The sequence below is a fragment of the Olea europaea genome, chromosome 8 (assembly GCF_002742605.1).
Source record: "Olea europaea var. sylvestris chromosome 8, O_europaea_v1, whole genome shotgun sequence".
In the NCBI taxonomy this organism is placed as follows: domain Eukaryota; kingdom Viridiplantae; phylum Streptophyta; class Magnoliopsida; order Lamiales; family Oleaceae; genus Olea; species Olea europaea.
The window spans coordinates 4,531,705-4,548,686 of record NC_036244.1 but is presented as its reverse complement, the minus strand read 5'-3'; the positions used below and the strand labels follow the sequence as shown (position 1 = coordinate 4,548,686).

Below are 16,982 nucleotides of genomic sequence, written 5' to 3'. Positions count from 1 at the left end.
ACGTGGGTCCGTCCATGGATACTACCATAATAATTTTCTCACACCAAATCACCCATATTCCACACACACACACACACACACTCACATATATATATATATATATATATATATAAGTGACTCCACGTGGGTCCGTCCATGGATACTACCATAATAATTTTCTCACACCAAATCACCCATATTCCACACACACACACACACACACTCACATATATATATATATATATATATATATAAGTGACTCCACGTGGGTCCGTCCATGGATACTACCATAATAATTTTCTCACACCAAATCACCCATATTCCACACACACACACACACACACTCACATATATATATATATATATATATATATAAGTGACTCCACGTGGGTCCGTCCATGGATACTACCATAATAATTTTCTCACACCAAATCACCCATATTCCACACACACACACACACACACTCACATATATATATATATATATATATATATAAGTGACTCCACGTGGGTCCGTCCATGGATACTACCATAATAATTTTCTCACACCAAATCACCCATATTCCACACACACACACACACACACTCACATATATATATATATATATATATATATAAGTGACTCCACGTGGGTCCGTCCATGGATACTACCATAATAATTTTCTCACACCAAATCACCCATATTCCACACACACACACACACACACTCACATATATATATATATATATATATATATAAGTGACTCCACGTGGGTCCGTCCATGGATACTACCATAATAATTTTCTCACACCAAATCACCCATATTCCACACACACACACACACACACTCACATATATATATATATATATATATATATAAGTGACTCCACGTGGGTCCGTCCATGGATACTACCATAATAATTTTCTCACACCAAATCACCCATATTCCACACACACACACACACACACTCACATATATATATATATATATATATATATAAGTGACTCCACGTGGGTCCGTCCATGGATACTACCATAATAATTTTCTCACACCAAATCACCCATATTCCACACACACACACACACACACTCACATATATATATATATATATATATATATAAGTGACTCCACGTGGGTCCGTCCATGGATACTACCATAATAATTTTCTCACACCAAATCACCCATATTCCACACACACACACACACACACTCACATATATATATATATATATATATATATAAGTGACTCCACGTGGGTCCGTCCATGGATACTACCATAATAATTTTCTCACACCAAATCACCCATATTCCACACACACACACACACACACTCACATATATATATATATATATATATATATAAGTGACTCCACGTGGGTCCGTCCATGGATACTACCATAATAATTTTCTCACACCAAATCACCCATATTCCACACACACACACACACACACTCACATATATATATATATATATATATATATAAGTGACTCCACGTGGGTCCGTCCATGGATACTACCATAATAATTTTCTCACACCAAATCACCCATATTCCACACACACACACACACACACTCACATATATATATATATATATATATATATAAGTGACTCCACGTGGGTCCGTCCATGGATACTACCATAATAATTTTCTCACACCAAATCACCCATATTCCACACACACACACACACACACTCACATATATATATATATATATATATATATAAGTGACTCCACGTGGGTCCGTCCATGGATACTACCATAATAATTTTCTCACACCAAATCACCCATATTCCACACACACACACACACACACTCACATATATATATATATATATATATATATAAGTGACTCCACGTGGGTCCGTCCATGGATACTACCATAATAATTTTCTCACACCAAATCACCCATATTCCACACACACACACACACACACTCACATATATATATATATATATATATATATAAGTGACTCCACGTGGGTCCGTCCATGGATACTACCATAATAATTTTCTCACACCAAATCACCCATATTCCACACACACACACACACACACTCACATATATATATATATATATATATATATAAGTGACTCCACGTGGGTCCGTCCATGGATACTACCATAATAATTTTCTCACACCAAATCACCCATATTCCACACACACACACACACACACTCACATATATATATATATATATATATATATAAGTGACTCCACGTGGGTCCGTCCATGGATACTACCATAATAATTTTCTCACACCAAATCACCCATATTCCACACACACACACACACACACTCACATATATATATATATATATATATATATAAGTGACTCCACGTGGGTCCGTCCATGGATACTACCATAATAATTTTCTCACACCAAATCACCCATATTCCACACACACACACACACACACTCACATATATATATATATATATATATATATAAGTGACTCCACGTGGGTCCGTCCATGGATACTACCATAATAATTTTCTCACACCAAATCACCCATATTCCACACACACACACACACACACTCACATATATATATATATATATATATATATAAGTGACTCCACGTGGGTCCGTCCATGGATACTACCATAATAATTTTCTCACACCAAATCACCCATATTCCACACACACACACACACACACTCACATATATATATATATATATATATATATAAGTGACTCCACGTGGGTCCGTCCATGGATACTACCATAATAATTTTCTCACACCAAATCACCCATATTCCACACACACACACACACACACTCACATATATATATATATATATATATATATAAGTGACTCCACGTGGGTCCGTCCATGGATACTACCATAATAATTTTCTCACACCAAATCACCCATATTCCACACACACACACACACACACTCACATATATATATATATATATATATATATAAGTGACTCCACGTGGGTCCGTCCATGGATACTACCATAATAATTTTCTCACACCAAATCACCCATATTCCACACACACACACACACACACTCACATATATATATATATATATATATATATAAGTGACTCCACGTGGGTCCGTCCATGGATACTACCATAATAATTTTCTCACACCAAATCACCCATATTCCACACACACACACACACACACTCACATATATATATATATATATATATATATAAGTGACTCCACGTGGGTCCGTCCATGGATACTACCATAATAATTTTCTCACACCAAATCACCCATATTCCACACACACACACACACACACTCACATATATATATATATATATATATATATAAGTGACTCCACGTGGGTCCGTCCATGGATACTACCATAATAATTTTCTCACACCAAATCACCCATATTCCACACACACACACACACACACTCACATATATATATATATATATATATATATAAGTGACTCCACGTGGGTCCGTCCATGGATACTACCATAATAATTTTCTCACACCAAATCACCCATATTCCACACACACACACACACACACTCACATATATATATATATATATATATATATAAGTGACTCCACGTGGGTCCGTCCATGGATACTACCATAATAATTTTCTCACACCAAATCACCCATATTCCACACACACACACACACACACTCACATATATATATATATATATATATATATAAGTGACTCCACGTGGGTCCGTCCATGGATACTACCATAATAATTTTCTCACACCAAATCACCCATATTCCACACACACACACACACACACTCACATATATATATATATATATATATATATAAGTGACTCCACGTGGGTCCGTCCATGGATACTACCATAATAATTTTCTCACACCAAATCACCCATATTCCACACACACACACACACACACTCACATATATATATATATATATATATATATAAGTGACTCCACGTGGGTCCGTCCATGGATACTACCATAATAATTTTCTCACACCAAATCACCCATATTCCACACACACACACACACACACTCACATATATATATATATATATATATATATAAGTGACTCCACGTGGGTCCGTCCATGGATACTACCATAATAATTTTCTCACACCAAATCACCCATATTCCACACACACACACACACACACTCACATATATATATATATATATATATATATAAGTGACTCCACGTGGGTCCGTCCATGGATACTACCATAATAATTTTCTCACACCAAATCACCCATATTCCACACACACACACACACACACTCACATATATATATATATATATATATATATAAGTGACTCCACGTGGGTCCGTCCATGGATACTACCATAATAATTTTCTCACACCAAATCACCCATATTCCACACACACACACACACACACTCACATATATATATATATATATATATATATAAGTGACTCCACGTGGGTCCGTCCATGGATACTACCATAATAATTTTCTCACACCAAATCACCCATATTCCACACACACACACACACACACTCACATATATATATATATATATATATATATAAGTGACTCCACGTGGGTCCGTCCATGGATACTACCATAATAATTTTCTCACACCAAATCACCCATATTCCACACACACACACACACACACTCACATATATATATATATATATATATATATAAGTGACTCCACGTGGGTCCGTCCATGGATACTACCATAATAATTTTCTCACACCAAATCACCCATATTCCACACACACACACACACACACTCACATATATATATATATATATATATATATAAGTGACTCCACGTGGGTCCGTCCATGGATACTACCATAATAATTTTCTCACACCAAATCACCCATATTCCACACACACACACACACACACTCACATATATATATATATATATATATATATAAGTGACTCCACGTGGGTCCGTCCATGGATACTACCATAATAATTTTCTCACACCAAATCACCCATATTCCACACACACACACACACACACTCACATATATATATATATATATATATATATAAGTGACTCCACGTGGGTCCGTCCATGGATACTACCATAATAATTTTCTCACACCAAATCACCCATATTCCACACACACACACACACACACTCACATATATATATATATATATATATATATAAGTGACTCCACGTGGGTCCGTCCATGGATACTACCATAATAATTTTCTCACACCAAATCACCCATATTCCACACACACACACACACACACTCACATATATATATATATATATATATATATAAGTGACTCCACGTGGGTCCGTCCATGGATACTACCATAATAATTTTCTCACACCAAATCACCCATATTCCACACACACACACACACACACTCACATATATATATATATATATATATATATAAGTGACTCCACGTGGGTCCGTCCATGGATACTACCATAATAATTTTCTCACACCAAATCACCCATATTCCACACACCAAATACCATTCAGAACTAAACAGCATAAATGCATGATGGAAAAATTTTCAACTTCATGATTAGGACTGGTCAGTGCTATTCAGGACGCAGCTAATCCAAAAGGATAAATATATATGTATCGAAAATGGGTTACCAAATTGGTGTTCTACTCTCACATGGATGCGGGCCCGCGTGCAATTGCAAATTCCGATTTGTGGGACCCACCATCCTATTGTGAGCGTGGGTAAAAAATTCAGTAAAAATGTGTAGGTAAATATAACATATTAATCCAAAAATAGTATGCATCTCAATAAAAGCAGAAGTACTATTATTAAAACTAAACAAAAATAAATTTATTAAAAATATGAAAACAAGTCAAAGTACAAATCATTTAAGACTTTAACCAATTTACAAACTAGCATTAAAAAACAAAAACAAAAAATGATTATTGTTTTTTCCATTATAACATACAAAATAGCACAACTTTTGGTATGAATTTCCCCTCCAGCCACAATGCAGTCCGTTTAAAAATTTATCTTGTTTATCATCCCTTCGGCCGAACCAAGGGGTCACCGTTGAGGATTGTTTTTGGCTTTTACGGGGCTGAGTTACTTCAGTTTGAAGCATTCAACCAAAGTACTCGGACCAAATGACTTCACAACCATAGTAGAAGAACCATGTCTCTGAGGATATTGTTGAACAACTCTTCTGGATTAGGCTATTCAGAGATTAGAGTTTCATAAATGGGGGCAACATGGTTACGATTTGTATGAGAAATAAGAATTGAGATTTTATTTCATCAAATCTAAGAATACAAAGCCATTCCACAGGCTATGCAAGAGAATGGATGGCAGTAGATTCCTTGATCTTGCATAAGTTACACCCATCACAACCCCAAGAAAAATAAGTGGTAACATCCTCTGTACATTAAAGTGTGCCAAAGCAAAGCCGATTGAACTCATCAATATAGAGCCCCACACGGGCATGTATTTAGTCAAAGATGGAAGAAGGAAGCCTCGGAAGACAATTTCCTCCCACAAAGGAGCACAAACAACAAGTACCAGTGCATAAAGTGCCATTGCAATCGGATCTCGAGCCACTATTGATTGCTCTACACTAGAGAGTGTGACAGGAGTCGAAGGCAAAACTGGAAGAAGATTTAGGTTGAATTGAGAAAGACAATTGACCAATGGAAACATCAAGCATCCAAGAACAACGTCGAAAAGCCAGTTTCCTTTAAGGCTAAATCTAAACCAATTAGATGGCAGGGGACGGAACCGAGACAAACACCGATGAAGAATTAAAATTCCAGCAAGCCCTTCAGTTACATCTGTCAGAAGGCTAAACAGTGCCTGCCCTCTGTAAGTTAGTGATACCTTGCTGAAGCCAATGATGTGAGCTCCAAATGGAATCATCCAAGATCCCACAAACCAGAATGATACGGTCCAAAGGAGTGTAACCTGCGTAGCCATAATTTTTTCAAACATGAAAAATATTGTTGTCATCATTTTATTATTTTATATACTTAATAAAAATGGGAAGGAAATATTAAAGAAGCAAAGTTAGACAAGGCATGGGGTTCACAATGAAATGATAAAAATTTATAAGAGCAAAATTTTTTACAATAACTACATGTCTAGTGGTCAGCTGGCTTAAAGAGATTCAAAAATTGACAACCTATGGAAATATTCTACAAGCAATGACCTTGAGAAAAGCTAGAAGTTAAATTGAATAAAGGCGATATTCATTAAAGCGACAGCTATCCAGAGCCTTTAAAACGTACTCAATTCTGGGCAATGACGATTTACCAATGCACTGTTCTAACAAGTAAACTTCCAAAACGAAATAAAAATGGCATTCATTAAGCTATAGCTGTGGAAAGCCATTAAAACACACTCAGTTCCCTTCTGTTCATTAGTGCTTGACAAATATAGCCCTTGTTTGAGCCCCCTTTTTTAAGTAAGAAAAAGTATTCGGTTTACGTGTAAAATTATTTTATTGGAGAACGTGTGGTTGACAATGAGTTTTCAAAAAATGAATTTTTTAAAAAAAGGGGCTCAAACAAGGGGTATACCAGAGAATAAGCTTTCAATAATTTATTTTAATGACCAGTCAGCATTTTTTAGAATTTCAACTCTATCTTGTAAAACTTTGGTAGGGAAATATTATGAAGATTAAATAAAGGTTATTATATCATGATTGCATTTTAATATTACATAGTGAGAAGCAACTAATCTGTTCCAAATTTGACACTCGGATTTCTTACTTTTGCTGTAATTTTTTGTAGTACTATACTTGTGTTCAATTGATGTTTTATTGAAATAAGAAATTTATATATATATTCCTATTATATGTTGGAAAACAATGTAGGGAACTATAGTGAAATATGAGTAGGAGCAGTTTTAAAATGTGAACACTGAATCTACACTCAAAAATGTGGTCAATTGATGTTTCACCTCTTTCAGATTTTCTTTATAACAATATCCGATCTAAAATGGAAAAGTTTCACCTTATACTATGAAATTAGTACACTTTATCTCAGAATTTTTTTACCTACCATATTACTTCTTTAAATGCTCGAATAACAAAAATATTACCTTGACCCTAATTTGGTCGGCACTTCTCCATATTATGACATCCTTTCGACTTGAAATTGCAAACCAAGACATCCTTTGATATGAAGGGACTAAAAGCCCTGGATTTTGATAAACTCAATACATAAGTGTCAAACGACATGCTAAAATTTCCCACTTCATCTGTATAGATCATAGGTTCCGAGTCGATAATGTACAAGCTCACCTAAAAAGATCTCTCAATTTTTGTACCTCAAAGCATATATGCCTTAAACCTGATTATAGGTGTCCTCAAACATTTACCTACCAAACAAGACTACTAAAGCCACATAATCACAGCACACACTTCAGTTCATATCAATTCACTCAACTACATTAAGTGCTGAAAACAGAAGTGGCTGGATTAGCTACTTTTCAGTTTATGAATTGATTAGGAAATATTACCTATGTAGCATCTGCTATTAATCTCTTGCTTAGCATTTCACTTTTATAGGACATATACAAATAAGTTCATCTTAGGACAGTAGATATTAAACAGTTCATTGTAGGTTGGACTAAGTTGAGCATTATTGGTTCATTAGTTCTAAATTAATAGGCATCAGAGTCAAACTTCGAGTCTTTCTCTTCTGCACTAAACAAGGTAGCCAAAAGCAACTACTAGTCTTCACCATCACTAACTTTATTGTTTCCAATAATAATTATTTATTCATCACTAATCAGAGACAAGGAATTTCCCACCAGTTGAAGAGAAAAATCTATTATTTTTCCTTAGATACCATTGCCATAGTAGACACATTAGTTTAAAGCAGTATTTCCTCTGGAATGGTGTTAAAAAGAGAAGATTTTTAGCTAAACGAATTAGATGAAACAGGATGATAATTGGATATGGCTATACACCATATAAAGGCTAAACATTTAGCAAAAATACTAATGAAAAATATAGCCCCCGTTTGGCCCTTATATTTTGAAAATGAAAATGGGTGAAATAGTATTTTTTTTGAAAAATAAGTGATCGAAAAGAAGGAAAAGGTTTTCGATTTACGTGTAATATTATTTTATGGAAGATTATGTGGCTAAAAATAAAAGAGAGAAAAATGGAATGGAATTTAATGGGTGCCAAAAGGTGGCATAGTAACTTCCATCAGATAATGCCACTCAAAACTTTAGAAGAATTATGCTCTAAAACTTCAGTTTATGTTGTCATAAGGCACAAGGAGTACCCTTACCTGTAGGATGGTCTCTGCAGTCCATGGCACAGCCCATGGTTTCCCAATCACTCTAAACATTGCACCTACAATCTGAAAAGCATATAATATGGATCCCATCAGTTATTTCTATAAATGTTCTAGCAATTATACACATCATAACTTTGTGAGTGACGATTGAAGATTTGCAACCATATTGTTGGAATTCATACCTCCCCCCCCCCCTTTTTTCATTTTTAGTTTCTAATAAGAAAACAAAGAGAAACATTAAATTTGTTAAAACATATAATAAATGTGGCAGGATTTTTCACCTCCCCGTTCTTGCTCTCAATTTCCATGGCCACAAACAGACTCTCAATTTGTTTAGGCATCATTTCTGTAGGACTTTGTATAGCTGAAGAAGTGCTTCTCAAGTTAAAACACCGATAGAGAGTCTTGCGTGCTTGGTCATGTTTTCCAGGACCTCCACAAAGCTGAGGTCCCAAGAACGATCTTTCAAAAGAATAAGTACAAGAGCTTCTCAGAACAGGAGCTTATGAAGCCAATTTAAATATGAGTAGTTCCTTAAATTTACATACTTCCTCAGGAAAGGATCTTTTTAATAAAAATCCAACATAATGTAGAGTCAATTTCTTATAAAAACGTTCTTTTTAAGATTATTTTGCAACTAAAACCTACACCAAACAAACCTTTAGTGATCCAACATCAGCGCATCGTACATATAATCTATGCTTACAAGAATCACTCAATAGTGCTGTTGTGCAAAACTCCTAAACCAAATTCCATTAGTAAAGAAATATAGGTACAATACATAGAATAATATATCAACTAATGATTACCATTATACAAAAAATAAACGGACATTATTTCCAGGTGATCAGGCTGGGGTTCAACCAGGCCACTATTTACACACAAACGTGCAAATTCAAAAAATACCAAATAAAAAGAATGGCATTATTACCTCTCCGAGATTTGAAACCCAATTTCTTTTGTCAACATTAGGTTTATCAACTTCCACCTTCAACTCCTCATGAAGAACCTCCTCAACAGACTCAGGATCTGGGGTGCCTGATGAAAATTCTTCATGCCTAAAGCACAAGATTTTCCTCCTCTACAATATGAAAGAAATGAAAATAAACTCACTTATGGCATACACCAATGTTATGTATCCAAATATATAAACCTTGTTTACAAACACACCTAATATGACTGACGACATGCATAAGAAAGTATCATTACTCCAGATTACAAAGCAGTCAATGGTATATGAAAAAAATAAAAATAATTCAAGACAAAAAAATACGTCAATAATGCTTAGGAGAGAACCATTGAATCTTCATGATGACAATTAGAAAAAACCGAGCAAACTCAACCCATAATTTCGTTACTGTAACTACCTATAACAAACAAGCTAAAGGTAACCAGTTATCACTGAAACTAACTGAATCAAAACCAAATGTAGAAAGAAATTGTCCATAAACAGGAAAAAGACATGCAAATACACAGACATGAAGACGTGAATAGATAGGATTCCTATGGTATATCTAGGTAGGACAAAAAATGGAACAGCAGGAGTGACAAGACAGGACATGGAGATACGTCATTTCTTAAAAAATAGGACACAGAATCCTGAAGCATTGCGAGAAAACATATTTCTGTATTTATAATAATATAAATCTCTAAATTACTATATTTATAATAACATTAATATCTAAATTCCATGGAAGAAAGTTATTCGACATCAATTGAATATTAAAAGTGGCATAATAAAATTAGAATCTTAATGCATTTTGTAGCAGTAGTAATAATAGTTTCTACTCAGAGCAACCATAGAAGGAGTATATTCAAAGTTCCTAATATAATGTCTCAAATTCAACTATATCACATCATTGTCATTGTTAACATCATCAATTAACAACCTAGCAGCCATTTGAGTTTACTGAGCGAAAATATTGAACGTTTTAGAAAGAACCAAATTTATTTTCTTCAATACCTCCATACATAAACAAAGCACGTGGATAGATAAGTTTGATTAAGCATTGTTGCCTTTTGACAACCCAACTGCTATATCTCCATACACAAACAAAAGCAAATGCATGTAGACACAAGTTTAATTACACATTGTTAAGACTGCCTTTTGATAGACTACTATTATTCCCCAAAAAGATGTGCTAAAAAAACTCAGCCCTATCTTAACTATTTCTTTTTTATAAGAAAATGAAAAAGAGAGGCACAATCACCATCCTATCAAAAATATTAATATCGAAACGCCTCAATTACTCCAAAAAACGGATAGTCCGATAGCTTCGACGAAGAACCACGAATGAACTTTCTCCATCAATTATCATTTCGCTCCAAATAAATACAAAAAAAATTAATGATATATATCTACTGGAGTTTTGTGGCTAATATCAATGCACCGACATAAACAGAACCCAGTTCACATCTAAACGACTTCATACTGACGCCCAAAGCACAAAAAATGTAAAATTCGATTCATGAAATAGTAAAAATTGGGTTTTTATTTTCACCTTAGCTGAGAACCTGCGATGAGTTTCGGGGACCCGAATCGTACGAGTGACAGGAAAAACTGATACAGGGGTGAATTTCGAAGCCCGAAATCTAGGGCTTGAAGTTGAAAGGGGAATAGACGTAATGCTATTTGAGCTTAGCATCATCTTCTTCATCTTAGGCTGGTAAAAAAAATCCCTCAAGTTAAGAGAGGAAGGGTTGATTGAATACATGAATTTTATGCATTATTTCTCCTTCTCCCTTCCAGTTCTACAGCACATCTGCACAAAACCCTAATTTGTAAAATATATGGATTTTTATTTTATTTTATTTTATTTTGGTTCAAGCAGACGTTTTTTGACTGCAGTTGAGACGAGAGACAAAACGCCGTTGGGTTGAACAAATTGTCATGTCACTAATTCCTCTTGTACCGAAGCTGGTACACGCATGAAACCTATATAGAAGTTTATGCCCGTTTGGTAGTGCTTTTTTATCACCAAAAAATTAATTTTTTATTATTATATCACTATTTTAACTGTCATTTTTTACTTTTTCACTCACATGTGATCCCCACTTTTCTCTTAAAGGTCAAAAAATCAATTCTCAAAATCACTATCAAACGGATCCTTAAAATTGACAACGTGACATTAGTGCTTGGAAGCAATAAAAAAATCTACAAAAAGAAAGAGACCGAATGTTTGGAATTAACACACCACATTAGTGCATTTTCCCCGCCACTGAGATTTCACCCGTCGAATCCTATGTGGTCGATTTAGGGATGGCAAAATGTTTCGCGGGCCCGAGCCCGACTCGAGGCTCGATTTCACAAAGCCCAAGTCGGTCGGTGTGGCTCGTGGGCCAGCTCGAAATTTTAAAAAAAATTATAAATATAGTTGGTTGTTGCCTTTACAAAGGCAAGCAACTGCCATGGAGAGGAAAAAAACAAAAATAAAAAAATAAAATCTGCTCGATAAGACCCAAGTCGAGCCTCGATTTTTAGGCCGAGATTTTGCTCGGCTCTGCTCAGGCAAAAAAAAAAGCTCGAGCCAAGCCCAAGCCTCGATTTTCGACTCGCGAGTCTATTCGACTCAACTCATTGACACCCGTCAAATCCTCTTGTACATTTCCCCCACCGACCTCCTGAATCTAAAGTCACAATTGCCAACTAAGATGAAAAACCCAGAGTACTCATCAACGACCACATCACCCTCAACTGCAAAGATGGTGATGTCCAACTTCGACGATGGCCAAATCCAGTCTTCAGTAACTCCGGAAAACCCACGTGGGGCACACTCATGTTGTTATAATTATGTTTCAGATTTTTTTATTTTTTTATTTTTCATGATTTGGTTCATTTGTAATATAAAAACCTTGGTCTATGAGTTCGAATAAGGTTTTGGAGATGTATGATTCTATGATAATTTGCTTCGAACTCAATGAATCATTTTTTGTTGTTTCATTGGCTTATTCGCTATTCTGTAATTTGTCTATACATGTGGATATATGAAGTTGTCAATTACATGTGAAGAATGATAAAGCATTGGGATTACATTTTGAATTACTTATTAAATTGTACTTGGTTTGCTGAACGTTGCAGCTTATTGTGTTACATTAGAAGGTTCTATGGAAGACGTACGTGATGAATTTTTGGTAAACAGAGATATAGAGGAGAATGTTGCGGATAATATGATATTAGTGGCGAAGGAAACGTTGGGAGAATATGGTTCGATGGTGCCTGAGGCTACGGAGGTGGGTATGATATTCAAAGATGAAAAAGAATTGTGAGTTTCTATAAAGGATATGCCTGTCATATAGGTTTTCCAATTAGAAGAAGGAATTCGAAAAAGGGAGACGATGGGAAATTGAAGTATGTGACTTTCACATGTAGTCATGAAGGTCGAAGAAGCACCAGTACAAGCGGTTGTTTGAAACCCCAATCAACAATTTAGATAGATTATAAAACCAGGATCACTGCATCTTCAGATATTCATGGAATCTAAAGAATTAACATAGTTCACCTTGACCATAATCATAAAGTAAGTCCTTTGAAGTCAAGGTTGAATCGCTGCAATCGAGAATTAAGTTCAGATGTGAAATGGAAGTTTGAAGTGAATGATATGGCCGGAACTCCCTTGCACCAATTCTGCAGCTGTTGAAGCAAGTGGATATGAAAATGTGACTTGCATGAAAAATGATTGTCGAAATTATATTGAACAAATGAGACGATTAAGACTTAGTGAAGGAGATGCCGTAGTGATACAATCCTACATTTCGAGTGCTTGGGATTCTACTTTAGTATGGATTTAGATGATGAGTCTAGGCTTAAGAATGTATTTTTGGCAAGCGCGTTGTCACATTTGAAACCACTTATCTAACTAATGAGTATGACATACCTTTCGCTCCTTCCGTTGGCGTTAATTATCACGAACAATCAACACTGCTCGGTTGTGATTTGTTGTCCAATGAGGAACAGATACTTTTGTGTGGCTATTTAGGATATAGCTTTAGTGCATGCATGGAAATGATTTCCATTTAATCATTACCGATCAAGATAGACTATGCAAAATGCAGTTCAGATTTTTTTCTAATACGAAACATAGATGGTGTTTGTGGCATTTCTAAAGAAGTTGTCAAAGATTTGGATACCATGTTGATAAGGCTTCCATTTTTTTTACTATACATGGATTGATGTATGATTCGCAGTTCATAGAAGAATTTGGAAAAGGTTGGAGGGTGATCATCGATACGTAGGGTTGAATAATAATGATTGATTATCAAGACTGTTTAATAACATAGGCCCCTGAGTTCCTTGCTATTTGTAAAATACTTTTTGGGTAGGGATGTCAACAACTTAGTTGAAGTAAAAGTATGAATACATTTTTCGATGGGTATGTTCATTCGAAGACCTCGTTAAAACAATTTGTCGAACAATATGAATGGCCACTGAGGAATAAGGTTAAAAAAGGAGTTCCAAACCAACTTCAAGTCATACTCCTAAATGGTGCCGTGTACAACAATGTTCGAAATGGAGAAGTAATATCAGAAATATTACACCATTTCAAAGTTCAGAGAAATTCAAGTCGAGCTCACAAAGAAAGTTTATTACAGCATCATATCTACGTCATAGGGAACTTAAGAGACGACCTACAAAAAACTAGAGGTTGTTATGCATGATGACCAACAGAAGATTAAAAAAAAAAAGTTTTTCTTCTCATTTCAGAGAGATAATTGTGAAATTGTTTAGAGTTGCAAATTGTTTAAGCTTCAGGGAATTCTGTGTCGGCATGGTATTGTAGTATTGATCTGTGATGACATCAGGTCGCTGCCAAAGAGGTATATACTATGGAGATAGAGGAGAGACGTTTGTAGAGTACACACTAGGGTCGCAGTGAACTATGACGGGTTGGTTACTACTTTTGAATAGTTGAGATACAACAATATGTGTCACACTTTTACCGATGTTGCAAACTTCGCGGCTGATGATGAAGTGCACTGCTATGCCATCAAGGAGTGGATAATTAATCAAAAGCAGAAGTTGATTACAATAAAGTTAGATAGTGGAAGTAATCAGGTTTCACAACATATTATTCAGTGATAAAAAGGTTTTTCTTTTCATTTCAGAGAGACAATTGTGAGATTGTTTGGAGTTGCAACTTGTTTAAGTTTCAAGGAATTCTGTGCTGGCATAATATTGTAGACTTGATCCGTAATGACATCATGTCGCTGCCAGAGAGGTATATACTACGGAGATGAAGGAGAGACGTTCGTGGAGTACACACTAGGGTCACAGTGAACTATGATGGGTTCATTAGTACTTTTGAACAGTTGAGATACAACAATATGTGTTAGAGTTTTGCCGATGTTGCAAACTTGACGGCTAATGATGAAGTGCACTGTTATGCCATCAAGGAGTGGATAATTAATCAAAAGCAAGAGTTGATTACAATAAAGTTAGATAGTGGAAGTAATCAGGTTTCACAAAATATTATTTAGTTAGCCTCGTAGTGTAATCAATATGAAAACAAAGCTAGAGAGTGTACATAATCCTATATCAATGAAAAAAAAAGGGCGTGCCTAAAAAGCTCAAGAGAAAAATCCCTTTGAAGTCCTCTTCAAAAAAATCAAATGTATGTTTGTCACTTTTTGTCGACTAAAATAGTATTCCATTTCAATTACTATTTAACATGTATGTATAGAGGTGGGCGCGGGTCGATTCGGTTCGGTTCTAAAGAGAACCAAACGAACCAAAATTTTTGGATATCTAGAAAATGAAACCGTCGGGTCCAATTATTATTATGGAATCGTTCGGGTTCGGCTCCTTTCGGTTCAGTTCCGTTCGATTCTGTACTATAATTAAATTTTTTAACATTTATAATAACATTCTATAAATATAACTAATGACACATTCAATGGTTTTGGAATGTTAGAGGCTAGTAGATTACCTTCTTCAAATGATTGCTACAGTTAAAGCTTCAGTCTGTGGAGGTCATAGCGTTGGTCGGCGATTGTATAGGTTTTGAAATGTCACCGAGATTGCGAGAGTCGAGACAGCGTTATGTACTTCAGTGTAGGTGTTTAGGGTTATTTAGTGGGTTGGATCTTGTTGGGCTAAGAAATGGAATAATAAAATGGTAATTGGGCCAAAATTAGAAATGAAACAAATTATTGGGCCAAAATTTTGGATTTAGAAATTGTTAATTTGTTTAGAAAAAATTAAAATTAAGATATTTTTATTTATTCAATATAAAAAAATAGAAAGATTTGATTCTTATTCGATTTTTGGTCTAAAATCGAGAACCGAACCGTACCCATCGGTTCTCAATTCAGATACCCTTTCGGGTATTTAATTTGACAAGAACCATTCGGTTCGGATTCGATTCAGTTGGTTATGTTCGGGAGATTTGCCCAACCCTATGTATATACATGCAGGCTACATCGAATTCAGCCGAAGGAAAAAGATCGACATCCAGGCACAGTAATACAACATCTTTTGCACCCGTCGTTCAAGCATCTCAACAATACACACAAACACCGTTTTTGTATTCGCAAATATTGTTGGTTAGTATACTTAGTTTATTATGATTATTTGTTCGAAACTTTATTTGCCTTGTTATACGATGTAGGGTAACGCAAAAAATCATACCTTTTCGCAACAATTATTAGCCTCAAGTTCAGTCCTCCCAACGTCAACAAATCTCAAGTTTGGTTCTCAAGGTTTACACACGTTTAAATCTTTAGGTTTGCATTCAATTAGTTTTTATGCACATACTTACGTTGATGCAGTACAATAGGTCGTTCAAATCCATACAACTATCCACATTT

The 16,982-nt window shown here is 35.2% G+C and overlaps 1 protein-coding gene across 1 annotated transcript; it reads right to left on the bottom strand.

The window, feature by feature from the left end:
* Nucleotides 1-5,736: 5,736 nt before the first annotated feature.
* On the bottom strand, nucleotides 5,737-12,023 carry LOC111398575. Its single transcript, XM_023025540.1, has 4 exons — nucleotides 11,681-12,023; nucleotides 10,111-10,260; nucleotides 9,171-9,242; nucleotides 5,737-6,831 (listed from the first exon to the last, which is right to left on the bottom strand). The coding sequence occupies exons 1-4, from the start codon at nucleotides 11,891-11,893 to the stop codon at nucleotides 6,163-6,165; spliced, it is 1,104 nt and encodes a 367-aa protein (XP_022881308.1). The 5' UTR covers nucleotides 11,894-12,023; the 3' UTR covers nucleotides 5,737-6,162.
* Between the last annotated feature and the right edge of the window lie 4,959 nt (nucleotides 12,024-16,982).